General features: G+C 39.1%; 1 protein-coding gene across 2 annotated transcripts in view; it reads right to left on the reverse strand.

Moving 5' to 3' along the window:
- Positions 1 to 1,917: 1,917 nt before the first annotated feature.
- LOC138851327 (putative aminopeptidase W07G4.4) overlaps positions 1,918 to 21,936 on the reverse strand; it is a 67,547-nt gene continuing 47,528 nt past the window's right edge. For both annotated transcript variants that reach the window (XM_070080355.1, XM_070080361.1), the window contains exons 3-4: positions 10,363 to 10,504; positions 1,918 to 2,073 (exon numbers count right to left, since the gene is read on the reverse strand). In XM_070080355.1, the coding sequence (XP_069936456.1) occupies positions 1,950 to 2,073; positions 10,363 to 10,504 (266 nt within the window). In that variant the 3' untranslated portion in view covers positions 1,918 to 1,949. The remainder of the gene's footprint in view (positions 2,074 to 10,362; positions 10,505 to 21,936) is intronic.

Genomic DNA, 21,936 nt, shown 5'->3' on the forward strand with positions numbered 1-21,936 from the left:
GTTCTTATAAGTCGTAATGCATTACGTTAAAAGTGATTACGTTAACACCCATTACGTAAAACTCATTATGTTAACATCCATTATGATACCATCCATTAGTTCTAAGTTATATATGTCTTTGTTATTGTACAGAATCAGCCCAGAACCACCTGCCTGTTCAGCCTATAGTATAGTAGTATATGTCGAGACGACATACGTAACATGACCGAGCTGTCAGCATAGTTGCTGATCCCCCTTATATGTGTTGTATAGCGTATCATAGTACCATCCATGTGCTTTATATAGAAGATCCCTTTTAGGCCGAGTGACTGTTTGTGTGACGTCACGGGATGCGCATGTGTACGTTCATACCTCTGCCTCCCTCTCAGTCGGCAGATAGACATCCAGGCATTGATACGGCAGGCTGGGCTTCATCTCCCATCACAGTCTGACAATATATATCGTTACCATCCAACTAGTGTGTCTACCTTCAACCCTCAAATCTCCTTTTAAGAACCCCCACGACAATTAATTGTATTTACATTATTTCTTATGGGGAAAATTGATTCGAAAATCGTCTATTTCGATAATAGTCCCACTTCCAGGAACGGATTAAAGACGATAATTGAGGGACCACTGTATATTGTGCTGAGAAGGTCTAGCACCTATATTAACATAGCCAAAATTGGGGTCCATGTTTAATATATTGCATACTACGATCCAATTCAATATCTGTGATGAAGGGAAAAAAATGGGTGACGAACCGAGTAATCAGTGGAGACAAAAATTATCCATAGAGGCAAAATGGAGAATGTATTTGAGTATGGTGGTACCAACACTATTATATGGGAGTGAAGGATGGATTGTGAATGTTGCAGCAAGGAGGAGGCTGCAGGCAGTGATGATGATGTATCTATGAGCAACCGTAATGTGAATATTATGCAGAGAGAGAAGGTGCAGGGTTACTAAAAGCATTATCCAGAGGGGTGAAATGAGGTTATTAAGTTAGTTTTGACATTCAGAGGATGGAACAAAACAGAATGACTTGGAGAGTGTACAAATTTGTAATGGAAGTAAAGAAGGGTAGGGGTTGTCCTAGGAATGGCTGGAGGGAGGGGGTAAAAGTAATTTCTATGCAATGGGCTTGAACATCAAACAGGTGTGTGTGAGCATATTAGACAGGAGTAAGTGGTTTTTGTGACTTGACATGCTGTTGGAGTGTGAGAAAGGTAGCACTTATGTAGAGATTCAGGGAAACCGGTTAGCTGGACTTGAATCCTGGAGGTGGGAAGTACAGTGCCTACACTCTAAAGGAGGGGTGGGGATACTGCAGTTTGGATGGGCATATGAGCTGTAATGTCAGCACACTACTGGCAAGCAAGTGATAATGAGAATATTTCTTCTTTTTCTGTTCACTCTACCTTGGTAGGAGATGGCTGGTGTGTAAAAAAAAAAAAATACATTCCAGGCGAGACATCCAGATGCCAAATTAAGGTACTGTAAACAGCAAGAGACCATCCATATGCAATAGTCAGTGGCAGTAAAATTATACTATGCCAGCAATCCAATATCCTTGAGATTTAATTTGGTATATTCTAGTTCCCACAGGTTACTACTTCCCACAATTTTGTAAAACCAACTGATCGGGAATATATAGTCAAATGGGAAAGTAAATGCAGTGGTTATGATATTATAATATTAATTCATTCCAGAAGACACATCGTACCAGACCATCATATATTCAGAAGGACTCAAACATTATTTCACTGTATTTAAAAGAAACAGTAATGAAGTCCGTTTACAGATTATATTCATAAAGATCTATTATAAGGAAAGAGGATGTGTATGATTGGGGATAAAATGACTGTTACAATTAATCAGCCACATTTCCCAAAGGAAAGTATAAGTATAAATTGAATGAAATCAATAAAAGTTGAAACATAAAAGAAAATTCATAATTTAATAGAGATTCATACCTCAAGAGGCACATAAAGGGCATGAAGAGCCCCTAATAGGGTAACAAGGTCTGCATGAGGGAAACTTTGGTCTTGAGCACGTACAAGCAGAGGACTTTTCATGCCAGCTTTCAAACCTCTGAAAAAACAAGAGCACATTAACCTTTATATTAACAACTATTACACTACATTATTCTCTTTCCACTTATTATAATTGTATAATCATAACTAAACAGATCCATTTAATATTTTATCTTACATGTAGTACAGTACCAACTAAATTACCTTCAGCAGCTGTCGCTATAATGCAGGAATTAAAATATCACAAAGAACTGAAGGTTACTTAGTAATTAAGTGAACCCTTGATATACTGGACCAAGGGAAGGGGAGGGGAAGGGGGTGAGGGAGTGTCTATTAAAGCTGACTGTCCATTAAATCTGAATTACAAGAATCCCTTTTCATGAACATAACAGTAATGGGAAAACCAGGGAACAGGTGGGGTTAGAACCCATGGCCAGCGTGTAAGCCACTGAGCCAGCTGGCTACAATAAGATTCATTCAACTAGGTCTACTTACGCACTGGCCTGGAGTTTTATGACTCACTAGCCATGGATTCTAACCACCCCCATTTCGTGGTTTTGCAATTGTTTTACAGTAGAACTCCGGTTTTCGAATGGTCCGAATGTCATACAATTCAGATTCAGAACACTTTTTTGAGTGAAATTTTGGTCCGGGTTTCATACCTCCACCTGGAAATCGTACATATCAGATGCGTCCACCTGCCCGGGACCAAGCTGATACAAGCCGTATCTACAACATGTTCAGTGACAATACCTTGTCCCATTATAGTCAAATCTTAAAGAGACACCAGAAACAGAGCTCTCTGGACAGATTTTTAGTTGCACAGGGGTCCAGTGCCAGTAAAAGACAAAGAAGGGAAGTAACCCCGGATAGGGCTTTGATACCTGAAGTCCTTATGATGGGGGGGGGGATTCCCCTTCCAAACAATAAGCTCTCCTCTCTCTTCCCTCCTTGCCTTCTTCCATACGTTAATACAGACATTTTTCATTAATCCATCTATGACATTTTCTTCAAAATTATATAAGAAACATGTGTTATGGGGCTATAGGACCCAACATGTATTTATAAGTAACAGTTACTCTAGAATATCTAATTATATTGAATTGATGGGGACTCAGTTCTAAATGTCATAAGGGCTGATCAACCTTATGACTGAGAGGCAGCTGGGTCAAGCCTTTTTCTCAATATAATAGGTTATCCTATAGATACACACACAATTTAAATAAGTAGTTTATAAAGTTGTATTTCTTTTTGTAAAAGTAAATTAAGGTGTGGTAGAATTGTGGTAACTGGAGAATTGTGCTTGACAACAGTCTTTTGTTTTGGTGGGAGGAGCTTAGCCAGGCTCTCTCTCTCTCTCCCTCTCACTGACTCTCTCTCTCTGTGGCTGACCTTCAACCTGGCAGGATCTCTGGGTCCTTCTATCTTTTGGGGCATTATGTGTGCTCCAGGGGTGAGTTTTTATAATTTAAGTTGTGGCCACCATACCCAGGGTGACTAAAGTGTGTCAAAACACTGGTTAGCCCAGAGTTATGTCAAGAAGAGAGAAGGACAAAAGTTGTTGGAATACACCATGTGGAGAACAGCTATGGAGTGTGTAGATCTTTGTTTTGAAAATGTGAGGCTGTAATTGTATAATCTGTACATATCTATTGAGAATACAGTTATATTTTTATAGTAGTAGTTTACATAACCTGTGAAGAGGGCTGGTGAAAGGATATCAGAGACACTCAGGATGATCAACCATAATGTAAGTATTACCCCTAGACAGATAAGGCCATTAAGTAAAAAGCTACCCCACACTAGAACATGTAGTGAGAACCTTACTATCAAAGTAATAAGGGACAACCAACGTAACATGGGAGCTTGACCGGGAGAGTTATTTGACTGCTAAAATAACTCAAAACATTCTTTGAACTATATGTGCTGGTATGGGGTAATAACAGTTGCATGTTTCTGGTAGAAGATTTACCAAGGTGGGGTCAGTGGAAGTGTTGTTTTCATATATTAGTTTACAGGTTGTTTTTCTCCTAAGGTGGCAGAAAGGTTGAGTAACACATTTTTGTTGTGGTTATGGTAAGTGCTATGTGCATAGTTTGCATTCAATTTGTGTTATTTTATGTGCCTGTGGGAAAACTTTGTCCACTGATACTGTAAGAGGGAAGCAAGTGTTTAAAGATAAAACTATGTCAGAAGATGAGTCTTTCAACTTCTCAGGCTTCAGGGAGGAAGGTAATAATTCATCAGTAAACATGCCTGTTAACAGTGAACATGAGGGATCACCTACCCCAGGTGTTACAGAAATGGAATGGATGAGACTGAAATTAGCTGTGCTAGAGGCTGAAATGAAATTAATGAAAGCTAAAGAGGAAGAGCGTCAAAGGTTAGGAGGTTCTGAACAAGAGCCTGAGCAGTACTTTAACATAACTAAAGCTGCAAATTTTGTCCCTAAGTTTACAGAGAGTGACCCAGATAGATATTTTTCTTTTTTTGAGAAGACTGCTCTGGAGCAAGGATGGCCCAAACAGAAGTGGGCTACCCTAGTTCGCACACAACTTGTGGGTAAAGGATTCCAGAGAGTAGAGACTCTGGAGGGGCAAAATTTTTCTGATTATGATAAGATTAAAGAGGAAGTATTGCTTGCATACCAAATGATACCTGAGAAATATAGACAAAAGTTCAGGAATCAAAAATTTCAGGATAGGCAGACCTTAACTGAGTTTGGGAATGAGAAACTGTTCCTTTTTAAGAAATGGGTTTGTTCCAAAGGAGTTAATAAAGACTATAACAAATTAGTAGATCTGATGGTTCATGAGGAATTGTACAATACAATCCCTGTTGACCTCAGAGAATATCTGGAGGACAAAAACCCAGATAATCTTTCAGAAGCACTGGATCTAGGTGACCGATTCTTGGCTTGCTGGGAATTGGTAAGTAAAAACAGTCATGCTGCTTCTGAAAATTTCCCCACTCATTCTAAACCTTATTCCAAGTCCTATGGTCATAAAGGTAAGTGGGACAAGAATTTTCAGGGACAAATGAAGGCTGAGGTGCCCTCTAAAATAGAAGGAAAAGGTAAGTCAGCTGGAGTTCAAAGTTTACCTAGACAATCAGATAATTTTTCAGGTCCTCGAGTAAACAGTACCAGTCCTAAACCAAATGGTAAAAATACCTTTAAGAGTTATGCCTGTTACTACTGTAACAAAACTGGACACACACAAAAGTTTTGCTGGTCAAGGCGGCGAGATCAGGAAAGGGAGGAACCACCCCAGAGGACTCTAACTGCAGAGATACATCCAGTTGCCTGCATTAGGTCTTCAAGGCAAGGTGAGGAGGAACCTTTGGATCTAGACCCCAGGATGTGTATATTTTCTAGTAGGTCCACAGTTGGTTTGCAAAAGGATGTAGGCAGAGTTGAGAACATATTGTCCTTGAGAGATGGATGTAGCACCTACTCTTTGCTACATGCTGGAGTGCTACCAGTGTCTAAGGATACCTATACTGGGGTAGATATATTGTTGAAGGGCATTACGGGTTCAACCATAAGGACACCGGTACACAAATTATGGGCAGAATCTACATACCAAGTTGGCTATCTCCCTGTAGGTATCTCAGATGAAATTCCCTTCGAAGGGGTCGACCTCTTATTAGGGAATAATGTTATGGGCCTGTTAGACAGTGAAGAACCACTAGCATGGGGGCAACCAGGCCCCAAAGTTTGGGAGAAGAAGGCTAGGGAGACCCTACCAGACCTTTTCCCTGTTGGTGCCATCACAAGAAGTATGTCTCGTGACCAGGATACCAAGGAGGTATCCTGGTCACGAGATGGTGAGGACTTAGGTTTGGAAAGGTGAGGACTTAGGTTTGGAAACTCTATTTCCTGAAGTTGAACTGCAGTCAACTAAAGAAAAGGATACCACAACCCGAGTTGAGCCTAATCAGTGCAGAGATCAGTTAAATAGTGTGAGAGAAGCTGCACCTGCTAGGGTGCAATTAATTTCTGTGCAGGAAAATGTCGCTGTTGCTGAGGAAGAGATCTTACAGTTAAATAAGTGTTTTCATTTCAGGGAGGAAACTCTTACAAAGAATTCACCTCTGTTTGCAGTATCGATGGAAGGAGAACAAGGGTTTTGTCCCCAGGTGGTGATGTCCAAGGTTTCCAGGCATTTCTTCTGGTCTCAGCTGTGGGAGACTGTCAGAGAGCATATTGAGACCTATCGTGTCTTTCAAATTATAGGGAAACCTAGTCGAAGTATTAAACCTGTTCCCCTTCAGTCTATTTCAGCACCAGGTGAACCCTTCAGCAAGCTGGTAGTAGATGTACTTGGTCCATTCCCAAGGACCAAACTGGGAAATGATTATTTACTCACAAATATTTGCTCCACTACCAGGTACCTGGAAGCAGTCCCTCTGCATAAGATAACTGCTCATGTAGTCTTAAGGGTTTTGATGAGGTTCTTTTTTCATGTTGATTTTCCTCAAGCAGCACAAACAGATCAAGGGCCTAACTTTACCTCAAAGTCTTTTAGAAATGTTTTGAAGGGACTAAAAGTAGAGCCTCAGTGTTCAACTGTGTATCACTCTCCATCTCAAGGGGAAATAGAGAAATTACATCAAACCCTCAAGACAATGATGCAAGCCTATGGTATAGACAATACTAACAACTGGGATGAGAGGATCCCTTTCTTTGTATTTGCTGAGTGGAGAAGCACTCTGGAATCTCTGAGCTATTGGCTTGGGGAGGATGGTGATGCTCCCCCTCGGAGCTTTTTCTCAGTTTCAGACACTGTTTGGCTCGTATGAGGTGGATGGTACCAGTGAACGTGCCCATCAACCAGACCAGGATGATGATGTGGGACCATAATGTGGACCATGATACTCTGGAGGCTGGAGAGGAAGTGCTGATACTGGAGCCAATTCATGTGAAAATCTGTATGGCATGTTGCTGTGAGCTGAACATGTTGTGGGGGAAGTTCCCAGGGGTTAGATATAAAACCCACACCCCCAAGCAAGAAAAGAATGAGTATAGTGTACACAGTAACCGGTTAAAGGGTTTGAAGTTATGTCAAAAATTCAGAGAGACCAATGTTTTAATGGAATGTAAAGGGCTGAAAAACAATAATCTGTATGAAATACCAAAAGTGTATTTAAGAAATAACATGTGTGTAAAAGATTTTGGGAAATGCATGCTTGGTTTTAATTAGAAAAATGTTGGAGAGTTGGCTCAGCCACCTTGGAACTTTATAAAAGTTTGGGATGTCAGTAATGGGGAAAAGTTGAAACTCCATGAAGAGATTGTTAAGGAAGCTGAGCCAATTCAACAATTTTTGTGTGGGAAAAATCTGTATGAAAAATTGGAGATGGAGGAAGAAGTGAAATTCTTCCAACACCAGTTTGTAGTGCTTAGTGAGAGTCAGTGGGCATTCCCATGCTTCATGGTTCCCAAATTAGATGGCACCCTGGGCATAAATACTGACTACCACAAAGTACATTTAACAACTAAGGTTTACAGGATTAGAAAGATTGATACTTATGCACTAAGAGATGCAAACATTTTAAATAAACTAAAATATAGGGCAGGAAGATGTGATTTCCATGGCCTGTGTTCCAGTATCATTTTAATGTGTGCAATGCAAATTGTGTTCATTGTGTGCTTAAAATTTGTGTGTGAGATGGAACGTGATGGTATTTGTGTAAACTTGATGTATCCAACCTGGGTGCAAAGAGATGTCTTTGGTGTTGTTATTGCACTGCGAGAGGTTGCAGAACTGTTACTATCTATGAACAACCTTCTAAGTTTAAATGTCAACATTTTACCACAGGAAAGAAAATTTTCATTTTGGGGCTGGCTATTCAGCATTTGTACATGTCTCAGGATTTCTTCATCCTGTTCCTGTGTATGGTGACTAAAATCAGACTCTTAAAATGGGCTTTGTTCCTACAGCCTTTTAATTTGGAAGTCAAATATATAAAAGGCTCAGAGAATGTGGTTGCTGATGCTCTCTCTAGATGTTTCATGTAGATGCATGGTGCGTACTTTGTACATAGTGTTTGTCATGTGCTGACCTTGTTGTTTTTGCAGTGGTGAACTCTCGGCGAGCCTGAGTACTCCCTACCAGCCATCTGACTGTGAAGGAGTCGAGTCGGAGCCAAAAGTGTGACGAGGGTCAGGGTGTACGTAAATGTGAGTTGAGGCAGTGGTTGACAACCTTCGGTAACATGAGACGTTCAGGAAGGTATGTGATGTTGTGTCTTGGTGTGCTCTATATACAAAACGGCTCGACGATTTGCCTTTGTGGTCCCCTGGACCCCTCCATGTTCTATGTCAGCCTCCTCTTCATAAGTTTGGAGGATCTGTGTGGAGTGGGACCTCAGAAGATGGGCTTGAGTGCCTGACCATGTTAAGGATCGTGAGTGTTGACTGGAAGTCTCACTGTTTGGTTCGGCCACCAAGTGAGAGACACCTTGACATGTTTTGTGAAGTTTCCTGCCTGGTGTACACCTGACTGCTCTGGGTTTGGCTCTACTCTCGTCTCCTGATCAGGAAGATGCCACCCTGGAGTACCAGTTGCTTGCTGGATTACCGCAGCAGAGGCACAGGCCTGTTGGTGCGGGCTTTCACAGTGGACATTGTGTGCAATTCTTGCATTGTAATGTGTATTGTTTAAAAGTCACTAAAATTGTAAATAGTTACACCCTTGAGTATATGGGTATGGTTAAAATGCTTTTCTAAAAAAATTCTGCAATCTGTTGTAAATAACAGTAAAGTGAAGAGTAGTTATGGTGCTGGGAAATATGTAGCATTTCTAGTAGTCTTGTTTACCGCCTTCAGACTTAAGCAATATACTTTTTACTAGCCGTATCCTGAGGGACACGGCTAGCTTTTGTGAGACTTCGTCTGGAGGTGGGGGTGTTATGGGGCTATAGGACCCAACATGTATTTATAAGTAACAGTTACTTTGGAATACCTAGTAGTAGTTTACATAACCTGTGAAGAGGGCTGGTGAAAGGATATCAGAGACACTCAGGATGATCAGTCATAATGTAAGTATTACCCCTAGACAGATAAGGCCATTAAGTAAAAAGCTACCCCACACTAGAACATGTAGTGAGAACCTTACTATCAAAGTAATAAGGGACAACCAACGTAACAACATGTTACATAGCATATAAACATGAAAGTTTATATGCTATCGAGGGGTGGATCGGTGTAGGGAAAACATTACATTTTCTCTGGTCCAGCATTAGAGATAACTCTATGAATCTGTATCTGGCCCAGTCACCGTCCTTAATACATAAGCTTTTGTTTACAATTCTCGGCATGAACTATTCATTATTTCTCAGTGAACATGGTATGTCGATGGTAATAATGTGGCTCTGGGCTGCAGCGTAGGTAGCCTAGGCTACACCTACCGGCTACCTACATTGACTTCCTACAAATACTACTCATCTCTCGCTCTACATTAAGATTACAAATATTTTAAGGTAAGTAATGAATGTACTGTGTATGTACACTGTATTTTACTTTTTATTGTGCTTTTAAATGCCTAGTTCTATTACTAACTTAATTTATTTTTTGTTAATATTTTTGGATGTCTGGAACAGATTAATTGTATTTACATTATTTCTCACGGGAAATATTACTTCGATTTTCATATGTTTTGGATTTAAATCGACCTGCTGGAACGGATTAAGTATGAAATCCGGGGTTCCACTGTATTATGATTTCGTGAGTTAGTAACAGATTTAATGACCAAGTCAATTAAATCCACAAATACATTTGCCCAGCAGACTGCAACAATAATGGATAACCCTGAATTTAACAGACTTGGTCTGATAAATCCAGAATTGTTCATAAAAATAATGGGGAATTCTGATTTAATGGACAAACTCCATTAATTCCAAAACAAATTCACCTAGCAGACAGCAAGAATAACAAGCAATTCTCGATTTAACAGACTGTCCATTACTTCTGAATGTTGTCCAGCCACAGCTTTTGTCTATTAAAGCCAAAATTCATTAAATCAGGGTACATTAAATGGAAATTTTACTGAGCTATACTGCACATTTAACCCATAAACGGTCCAAGCAGATCTACGTTCATATGCGTAGTGCTCCAAAAGTAGATCTACCTTTTTTTACATATTTTCAAACAGAACAAAAAAAAAAGGTAGATCGAAGTTATTTTACACGTTTTCAAATGTAAAAAAAAAAAGATCTACTTTTTTTTACATACTTTCAAATGTTGAAAAAACGTATATATACGTTTGGACCATTTACGGGTTAAAAAGATATTTTCTGTATAGTTAAATATAGACAAGAAAAACATGCAAGGTGTAGCAATGACCTTTTAATTCCAGATGCAGCAGCATCTGCAAACCTTCGCACATCATCATAGTCACGGTTAAGAGGCCCAGTTGGTGCATACACAACACGATTAGCTGGAACATCCACTCGTGCACAAGCACCATCTTTAACCACAGATTCATCTGTATGGCAAAAATATGCTAATTTTACTTATTCAGATGTCAACACACGAATATATCAGGTAAACAGAGCTGTACCTTGAGCAGCTACTAAATAATTATGAACCATAAATAGTAGTAGTAGATTGGTAGACAGCAACCACCCAGGGAGGTACTACCATCCTGCAAAGTGAGTGTAAAATGAAAGCCTGTAACTGTCTTACATGATGATAGGATTGCTGGTGTCTTGTCTGTCTCATAAATATGCAAGATTACAGGTACGTCTTGCTACTTCTACTTACACTTAGGTCACACTACACATACATGTACACGTTTATTTATACACACTCATCTGAGTTTTCTTTGATTTTATCTTAATAGTTCTTGTTCTTATTACTTTTCCTTTTATATCCATAAGCCATGTGTGTTGTAAAAGTCAACTAAAATGCCAGGAACAATGGGCTAGTAACCCCCTTTCACGTAATAATTACTAAAAAGAAGAATAAGAAGAAAAATGTCAAAGTGGGATGTCTGAATGTGTGTGGATGTTGTGCAAATGATAAGAAAGAGATGATTGTGGATGTTATGAATGAGAAGAAGCTGAATGTCCTGGCTTTAAGTGAAACAAAGCTGAAGGGGGTGGGAGAGTTTCAGTGGAGAGGAATAAATGGGATTAGGTCAGGGGTTTCAAATAGAGTTAGAGCTAAAGAAGGAGTAGCAATAATGTTGAAGGAAAAGCTATGGCAGGAAAAGAGGGATTATGTGGAGTAAAATAAAGGTTGGATGTGAAAAGTGGGTTATAGTAAGCGTATATGCACCTGGAGAAGTGAGAAGTGTAGAGGAGAGAGCAAGATTTTGGGAAATGTTGAGTGAATGCATGGGGAGTTTTGAACCAAGTGTGAGAGTACTTGTGGTTGGGGATTTCAATGCTAAAGTGGGTAAAAATGTTGTGGAGGGAGTAGTAGGTAAATTTGGCATGCCAGGGATAAATGAAAATGGGGAGCCTTTAAGTGAGCTATGTGAAGAAAGAGGTTTGGTAATAAGTAATATATATTTTATGAAGAAGAGGATAAATAAATATACAAGGTATGATATAGCACGTTATGAATGTAGTTTGTTACATTATGCATTGGTGGATAAAAGGTTGATGGGTAGGCTCCAGGATGCACAGGTTTAAAGAGGGGCAACTGATATATCGGATCATTATCTAGTTGTAGCTACAATTAGAGTAAGAGGAAGATGGGACAAGAGGAAAATGGCAACAACAAGTAAGAGAGAGGTGAAAGTGTATAAACTAAGGGAGGAGGAAGTTTGGGTGAGATATAAGCAACTATTGGCAGAAAGGTGGGCTGGTGCAAGAATGAGTAGTGGGGAAAAAGGGGGGGGTTTGAAGAGGGTTGGAATAGTTTTAAAAATGCAGTATTAGAATGTGAGGCAAAAGATTGTGGTTATAGGAGGGTGGGTGGAGGAGGAAAGAGGAGTGATTGGTGGAATGATGAAGTAAAGGGTCTGATAAAAGAGAAATAGTTTATGAGAGGTTTTTACAAAGCAGAAGTGTTATAAGAAGAGTAGAGTATATGGAGAGAAAAAGAAAGGTGAAGAAAGTGGTGAGAGAGTGCAAAAGGAGAGTGGATGATAGAGTGGGAGAGGCAATGTCAAGAAATTTTAATGAAAATAAGAAAAAAAATTGGAGTGAGTTAAACAAGTTAAGAAAGCCTAGGGAATGAATGGATTTGTCAGTTAAAAACAGAGTAGGGGAGTTAGTAGATGGGGAGACGGAGGTATTGGGTAGATGGCGAGAATATTTTGAGGAACTTTAACGTTTTCAGAGTCCCCAGGCCCTCTCCCAGACTTGTTCTCAGGGTTGCCCAAATTTAAAAAAAAAAAATTATTTTTTCTTATGAAAAGATAAGAGAATCTTTTCCCGATCATAATGACACCAAAAGTATGAAATTTGATGTTAAATTTACAGAATTATGCTCTTGCAAAGTTAGCGGTCTCGACGATGTTTACGCATCGGCGATTTTGCCCACTTTGAGCCCTATTTTCGGTCAATTCCAGTGTACTAGTCGACAAAAATCGTAACCATTTTGCTAGAACTTCATTTTTTCTATCGAAAGAGTACAAGAAACCACCCATTTACCGATTTCAACTATCCAATACAGTGGTCAGAATTTAGCAATTTTGCCAATTTCACACAAATTTCAAAAGATGCCAATTTCCAAATAGGGTTTAGAATAAACAATAAAGACATTCCTGGCACTAAAATAACATTTCCTCTGTTCATTAGTCACGTCCCCACGCCCCTCTTACATTCTTTTGCTTTCCATTTTGAATTTTTATTCTCACAAAAAATAGAAGATTTACTGTTATGCAGACTACTGCATTAGTGTAGAAATGATATAAATAATATCGGCGCACTTGTGAAAGAATATTAGACTCACCAGTTGACGTGTATTGGACGCTTAGTCTGATTTGTTTACTTTTGAACTTTGGTAAAAATCGAACATTTCTGCTACTTTGAGCTCAATCGGCCTGACAACACTGGAGGACAGGAGGGTCAGAGAAGACATGATAATGACATATAAAATACTGTGAGGAATTGACAAGGTGGACAAAGACAGGATATTCTAGAGATGGGACACAGAAACAAGGGGTCACAATTGAAAGTTGAAGACTCCTATGAGTCAAAGGAATGTTAGGAAGTATCTCTTCAGTCATAGAGTTGTCAGGAAGTGGAATAGTCTAGAAAGTAACGTAGTGGAGGCAGGAACCATACATAGTTTTAAGACAAGGACCTAGTAGCAATCAGTGAAGAGGTGAGGCCAGGAGCTATGACTCGACCCCTGCAATCACAAATACATGAGTACATCACAGCTTCCACCACCACCAACACACATCACTGGACCGGTGGCCAGTGGCCTGGTACGGTGGCCCATGTCCTCATAGGCAATGCTCTCATTTTACATGCTGAGTGTCTGTGGTTCAATCCCCAGCAAGATTGGATACACTGGGTGTGTTTCCTTACACATGTTGTCTTATTCACATAGCAAGCAAGTAGGTACCTGGGTGTTAGTCAACTGGTGTGAGTTGCATCCTGGGGGATAAGACTGAGGACCCAATGGAAATAAGACAGACAGTCCTTCATAACGCACCACCTTTCTTGGATTATCCTGGGTGGCTAACCCTCCGGGGTTAAAAATCCAAAGTCCTATCTTATCTTGCAACTTCAGGTAGCAGCTGGGGAGATACAGTACATAAAAATGTGAAGCACAATTTGACTAAGCTCAATTTTATTTGAATTACTAACCCAGGATTTTAGCAACCCACAGGAGATCCTTGGTTCTCTTCCCAAGGTTCAAAGGAACAACCATCAGCTAACACTCAGATGCCTAGATGAACAAGAGCAGCAGTTTAAAAAAAAAATATGCATATGAAGAATTATGTTCTCATGCTCCTTAGTATAACAGAAAACAGTGTTTGAGTGCATTTGCTACTAGGTGAACACGGTCAGCTATTATAAGGAAACTTGGCAATACATCTTGACCTGTCTATGATCTGAACCCAGCTGAATGCTCTGACTAGAGTTACAAGTCTCCTTATCACAGTGACTAATGCTTAGAACCAGTGCTGAAAAATATATCTGTTCGGCCAATAATGGAATTACATCAAAATGTATACAAAAACAGGAGAGATAAGATTTGCTAAACCATATGTGTACCTACTCTCTGGTTAACTACTGGCTTGTACACAAGTTAGGTCAACTTGGGGCATTCACACTTTGGATGACGACATAGTGGACCATCGGTTATCAGCCGTTTCGCTTATCGGCCAACTTGGTTATCGGCCTTTTTTGGCTTCCGGTTATTGGCCATTATTTTGCTTATCAGCTGTATGGGACATGTCAACCCACTGCTACCAGCCACTTGCCTGTCAGTCTAGCTGTGTCTCTGGGCGAGTGAGGAAGCTTCTCATTCATCCAAACATTTTGCTATAATCCATTGTTGTTGGTGGATATTTATTAAGTGTAACTGCAAAATAAGTAACCATGGCCCCAAAGAAACTTCCTAGTAAAGATCCTTTGGTAAAGAAAGTGAGAAACACAAAGGAATTTAACCCTTTGAGGGTCGACAGGCCCTCTCCGAAACTCGTTCTCAGGGTCGGCCAAATTTAAAAAAAAAAAAAAAATTATTTTCTCTTATGAAAAGATAGAGAATCTTTTCCCGATCATAACGACACCAAAAGTTTGAAATTTGATAGAAAACTTACGGAATTATGCTCTCGCAAAGTTAGCGGTCTCGGCGATGTTTACGGATCGGCGATTTTGCCCACTTTGAGCCCCATTTTCGGCCAATTTCACTGTACTAGTCGACAAAAAACATGAATATTTCGCTAGAACTCCATTTTTTCTATCGAATGGGTGCAAGAAACCACCCATTTATAAATTCAACTATCCAGTACAGTGGTCAGAATTTAGCAATTTTGCCAATTTCACACAAATTTCAAAAGATGCCAATTTCGGAATAGGGTCCAGAATAAACAAGAAAGACATTCCTGGCACTAAAATGACATTTCCTCTAGTCATTAGTCACGTCTCAAGGCCCCTCTTATATTCTTTTGCTTTCCACTTTGAATTTTTATTCTCACAAAAAATATAAGATTTACTGTTATGCAGACTACTGCATTAGTGTAAAAAATGGTATAAATATTATTGGTGCACTTGTGAAAGAATATTAGACTCACCAGTTGACGTGTATTGCACGCTTGGCACGATTTGTTTACTTTTGAAGTTTGGTAAAAATCGAACATTTCTGCTACTTTGAGCTCAATTTCAAGGCACCTTTCATTGTAAAACCAGTCAAAATCATCTCAATTTCAGTAATATGTCTTCCATTCTATAAAATGAGACCAAGAAAACTAGAATACAACAATAAATACCATACGAAAATACACTGCAAAGTCGCTGATTTATTAAAAAAAAATGGAAAAAGTTTTTTTTTTCTCATTATGCACTGTGTGCTGCAGGATTTTTTTTAGACTGTGCACACTGACCACATAGACCCATTCTTTCATATGAAGGCCTACCAGCTTTCTCCCACTAGATTTGAGGTCGCTAGAATTTATGAGTACTAGTACGTCAAAAACCCCTACGCGTAAGACGTACTAGTACGACGAAAACCCTCAAAGGGTTAAGAAAGAAATTGTAACAAAGTACAAGAGTGGTGGTGGTAGTGGGTGGTAGTGATAGTGGTAGAGGGTGGTTGTGATGGTGGTAGAGGGTGGTAATGATGGTGGTAGAGGGTGGTAGTGATGGTGGTAGAGGGTGGTAGTGATGGTGGTAGAGGGTGGTAGTGGTTGTGATGGTGGTAGCGATGATGGTAGAGGGTAGAGCTGCAAGACCTTCACCTGGAACAGCAACACACCACAGCTGAGGAAACTGCTTCAGAGGAGAAGGAAGAGAGAGGAAAGAATGTGCCTTCTTCAGTGATTAAGGACATGTGTGCAAAGTGGAATGAGTTGCAGGGGTACAGTGACTCTCATGCCTCTCTCATCTTCCATAAGCTAAGTCTTCAATAAAGGTATGCAATATTGATTTAATTGTTCGTGTATTTATTTTATTTAGTTCTCATTGTTTTGTGTATTTTTTTTTTTTAAACAAGTCGGCCTTCTCCCACTGAGGCAGGGTGACCCAAAAAAGAAAGAAAATCCCCAAAAAGAAAATACTTTCATCATCATTCAACACTTTCACTTGCAGAGGTGCTCAGAATACAACAGTTTAGACGTATACACATATAAAGATACACAACATATCCCTCCAAACTGCCAATAACCCAAACCCCTCCTTTAAAGTGCAGGCATTGTACTTCCCATTTCCAGGACTCAAGTCCAACTATATGAAAATAACCAGTTTCCCTGAATCCCTTCACTAAATATTACCCTGCTCACAATCCAACAGATCGTCAGGTCCCAAGTACCATTCGTATCCATTCACTCCTATCTAACATGCTCACGCATGCTTGCTGGAAGTCCAAGCCCCTTGCCCACAAAACCTCCTTTACCCCCTCTCTCCAACCCTTTCGAGGACGACCCCTACTCCGCCTTCCTTCCCCTATAGATTTATATGCTTTCCATGTCATTCTACTTTGATCCATTCTCTCTAAATGAACAAACCACCTCAACAACCCCTCTTCTGCCCTCTGACTAATACTTTTATTAACTCCACACCTTTTCCTAATTTCCACACTCCGAATTTTCTGCATAATATTTACACCACACATTGCCCTTAAACAGGACATCTCCACTGCCTCCAACCGTCTCCTCGCTGCTGCATTTACCACCCAAGCTTCACACCCATATAAGAGTGTTGGTACTACTATACTTTCATACATTCCCTTCTTTGCCTCCATAGATAATGTTTTTTGACTCCACATATACCTCAACGCACCACTCACCTTTTTTCCCTCATCAATTCTATGATTAACCTCATCCTTCATAAATCCATCCGCCGACATGTCAACTCCCAAGTATCTGAAAACATTCACTTCTTCCATACTCCTCCTCCCCAATTTGATATCCAATTTTTCTTTATCTAAATCATTTGATACCCTCATCACCTTACTCTTTTCTATGTTCACTTTCAACCTTCTACCTTTACACACATTCTCAAACTCATCCACTAACCTTTGCAATTTTTCTTTAGAATCTCCCATAAGCACAGTATCATCAGCAAAGAGTAACTGTGTCAATTCCCATTTTGAATTTGATTCCCCAAAATTTAATCCCACGCCTCTCCCGAACACCCTAGCATTTACTTCCTTTACAACCCCATCTATAAATATATTAAACAACCATGGTGACATTACACATCCCTGTCTAAGACCTACTTTTGCCAGGAAGTAGTCTCCCTCTCTTCTACACACCCTAACCTGAGCCTCACTATCCTCATAAATACTCTTTACAGCATTTAATAACTTACCACCTATTCCATATACTTGCAACATCTGCCACATTGCTCCTCTATCCACTCTATCATATGCCTTTTCTAAATCCATAAATGCAATAAAAACTTCCCTACCTTTATCTAAATACTGTTCACATATATGCTTCAATGTAAACACTTGATCAACACATCCCCTACCCACTCTGAAGCCTCCTTGCTCATCTGCAATCCTACATTCTGTCTTGCCTCTAATTCTTTCAATTATAACCCTACCGTACACTTTTCCTGGTATACTCAGTAAACTTCTTCCTCTATAATTTTTACAGTCTCTTTTGTCCCCTTTCCCTTTATATAAAGGGACTATACATGCTCTCCGCCAATCCCTAGGTACCTTCCTCTCTTTTATACATTTATTAAACAAAAGTACCAACCACTCCAACACTATATCCCCCCCTGCTTTTAACATTTGTCATGCTCTCATCAGCTCCAGCTGCTTTACCCCCTTTCATTCTACGTAATGCCTCAAGTATCTCCCCTCACACTTACATTCTGCTCTTCTTCACTCCTAAAAGATGGTATACCTCCCTGACCAGTGCATGAAATTACTGCCTCTCTTTCTTCCTTAACATTTAAAAGTTCCTCAAAATATTCTCGCCATCTACCTAATACCTCCATCTCCCCATCTACTAACTCCCCTACTCTGTTTTTAACTAACAAATCCATACTTTCCCTAGGCTTTCTTAACTTGTTTAACTCACTCCAAAATTTTTTCTTATTTTCATTAAAATTTCTTGGCAGTGCCTCTCTCACTCTATCATCTGCTCTCCTTTTGCACTCTCTCACCACTCTCTTTACCTTTCTTTTACTCTCCATATACTCTGCTCTTCTTATAACACTTCTGCTTTGTAAAAACCTCTCATAAGCTACCTTTTTCTCTTTTATCACACCCTTTACTTCATCATTCCACCAATCACTCCTCTTTCCTCCTGCCCCCACCCTCCTATAACCACAAACTTCTGCCCCACATTCTAATACTGCATTTTTAAAACTATTCCAACCCTCTTCAACCCCCCCACTACTCATCTTTGCACTAGCCCACCTTTCTGCCAATAGTCGCTTATATCTCACCCGAACTTCCTCCTCCCTTAGTTTATACACTTTCACCTCCCTCTTACTTGTTGTTGCCACCTTCCTCTTTTCCATTCTACCTCTTACTCTAACTGTAGCTACAACTAAATAATGATCCGATATATCAGTTGCCCCTCTATAAACATGTACATCCTGGAGCCTACCCATCAACCTTTTATCCACCAATACATAATCTAATAAACTACTTTCATTACGTGCTACATCATACCTTGTATATTTATTTATCCTCTTTTTCATAAAATATGTATTACTTATTACCAAATCTCTTTCTACACATAGCTCAATTAAAGGCTCCCCATTTACATTTACCCCTGGCACCCCAAATTTACCTACTACTCCCTCTATAACATTTTTACCCACTTTAGCATTGAAATCCCCAACCACCATTACTCTCACACTTGATTCAAAACTCCCCACGCATTCACTCAACATTTCCCAAAATCTCTCTCTCTCTCTCTCCTCTACACTTCTCTCTTCTCCAGGTGCATACATGCTTATTATAACCCACTTTTCACATCCAATCTTTATTTTACTCCACATAATCCTTGAATTAATACATTTATAGTCCCTCTTTTCCTGCCATAGCTTATCCTTCAACATTATTGCTACTCCTTCTTTAGCTCTAACTCTATTTGAAACCCCTGACCTAATCCCATTTATTCCTCTCCATTGAAACTCTCCCACCTCCTTCAGCTTTGTTTCACTTAAAGCCAGGACATCCAGCTTCTTCTCATTCATAACATCCACAATCATCTCTTTCTTATCATTTGCACAACATCCATGCACATTCAGACTTCCCACTTTGACAATTTTCTTCTTCTTATTCTTTTTTAGTAATCTTTACAGGAAAAGGGGTTACTAGCCCATTGTTCCCGGCATTTTAGTTGACTTTTACAACACGCATGGCTTACGGAGGAAAGATTCTTATTCCACTTCCCCATGGATATAAAAGGAAAAGTAATAAGACCAAGAACTATTAAGATAAAATCAAAGAAAACTCTGATGAGTGTGTATAAATAAATGTGTACATGTATGTGTAGTGTGACCTAAGTGTAAGTAGAAGTAGCAAGACATACCTGTAATCTTGCATATTTATGAAACAGACAAAAGACATCAGCAATCCTACCATCATGTAAAACAATTACTATAATTAAAACAAAAACTATAATTAACCTTTAAAAAATTATTTTTTGTGAATATTTTTGGGTGTCTGGAACGGATTAATTGTATTTACATTAATTCTTATGGGAAATATTATTTCAGTTTTCGGCCACTTCAGTTTTAAGCCTAGCTTTTGGAACGGATTATGGCCGATAACTGAGGGTCCACTGTACTTGATTAACAGACTAGAGATAGCAAGCCACCACAATTTTGTTCTCAACACTTTAAAAAAAAAAATGCTATGAAAAATGACAACAAAGTACTTTTCAAATAAATATGTACATGACTGTAGTGGAATTCAAGAGGAAAAAAAAGTGTGTGATGTAACTGGCACCAGAAATTTTAACAACAGGTATAAATACAAACATAAGGGACACCACTAGCTTCTGTACTCATAGATTCTGATCATCCACTAGTTTTACTGGAAAGCAGCCTGTGAATAGACTGAATAATTCAATGTTTTTCTGGCTCAATTTATTTCCCAGGACTACATCTTTTTTAATTCCAATCATTAGTTCTTATGAATCTCCATTTTTAACTAGATTAGATATGGTCTCTTGATACAAAAAATAAATGAAATCCTAAATAAAAAATTTATGTAGTCATAATTTTGTATTATTAGTTTCTAATTTTGCAGCACCTCTGGGAATGTAATCCCAAGCAAATTTTTTAAGAATGACTGAAGAGGACAATGGTTACAGTTGACAGCAGTTGGAGCAATCTACAGAGTACCTCACTCCAATATTGACTCATTTAGTGAACACCTAAGAAACATGATAACTGACACAGAGATGAATAACCTCCACCTAATACTTACAGGTGCCTTCAACATAAACCTCATCCATGACCACGACCCACAAGCAACTGAATTCACAAACACAATGAGCAACTGCTTATTTCTGCCAACTACTGTATAACAAAACCTACAAGAATCTCCGAGACAAGTGCCTCATTACTTGACCATATCTGAACAAACACTATAACCCCATTAAAAGCAGGCATAATCACAGATAACACCACTGACCACTATCCCACCTTTCTCATAACCAACTTATGTAAATTGCCCCAGGACACAAGTAGGATCACATTCCAACTACTTGACGAGTCATCAGTAAATAACTTTATTTCAGTATTAACATTGACTGGCAGAGTGAGTAAGCAGTCAACCTTGATATTGATGAAATGTGTTAATATTCTTTTACAAAAAATCTAAACCCTCTATAACAGGCATTGCCCAATAAAAACAGAGAGACTAAACAGCCCCTGGCTTACAAACAGCATCCTCAAATCTATTGATAAAAAACATCTATATGAAAAACAGTACAGAATGGGTTTAATAAAGGATCTGTCAAAATATTATTCGTCAGTACTAATCTAATAAGGCCAAAAAACTGTATTACAAAAACAGATTTCTGGACATAAAAGGTGATAGGAAAAAGACCTGGAAAACCCTATCTGAAATTCTAGGATCTAAAAAGTTGTCTCAAAACAGTGTGATTAACTTTACAAAACCAGAAGAGCCTCTCCTCCAGCCAACAGATACTGCCAACAAACTAAATGTCTTTTTCTAGACCATAGGAACAAAGCTAGCAAGCAAAAACCCAAACTCAAACATTCAGCCAAAAGACTACCTCACTTGTTATGACCGAAATACTCTATTTCTAGCCCCAACAAACCCTACTGATATCTCGCTCATCATCAAAACACTAAAGAACAAGACAGGAGACCTAAATAACTTACCAACGCTCATGTATAAAAAAGCTTCTCGTGTTGTCACCAATTATTGTAGCTTTTAACAAATCCATTGAATCTTCCACCTTCCCATCCATACTCAAGACAGCAAGGGTCACCCTGATCCTCAAAGGAGGTGATCCAACTGAATTAAATAACTACATACATGTATAGACCTATATCAAACTTGCCCCTACTATCTAAAATCTTTGAAAAATTAATTCACAAACAAGTCTACTCCTACTTAGTATCCCACAACATAATGCATCAGTTTGGATTCAGACCAAAAAAAAAGTACTAACGATGCAATTGAACATATTTTTTTTTTCAACAAGTTGGCCGTCTCCCACTGAGGAAGGGTGACCCCAAAAGAAAGAAAATCCCTAAAAAGAAAATACTTTCATCATTCAACACTTTCACCTCACTCACACATAATCGCTGTTTTTGCAGAGGTGCTCAGAATACAGTACAGTTT

Source organism: Cherax quadricarinatus, chromosome 6, assembly GCF_038502225.1.
Source record: "Cherax quadricarinatus isolate ZL_2023a chromosome 6, ASM3850222v1, whole genome shotgun sequence".
NCBI classification, from domain to species: Eukaryota; Metazoa; Arthropoda; class Malacostraca; order Decapoda; family Parastacidae; genus Cherax; species Cherax quadricarinatus.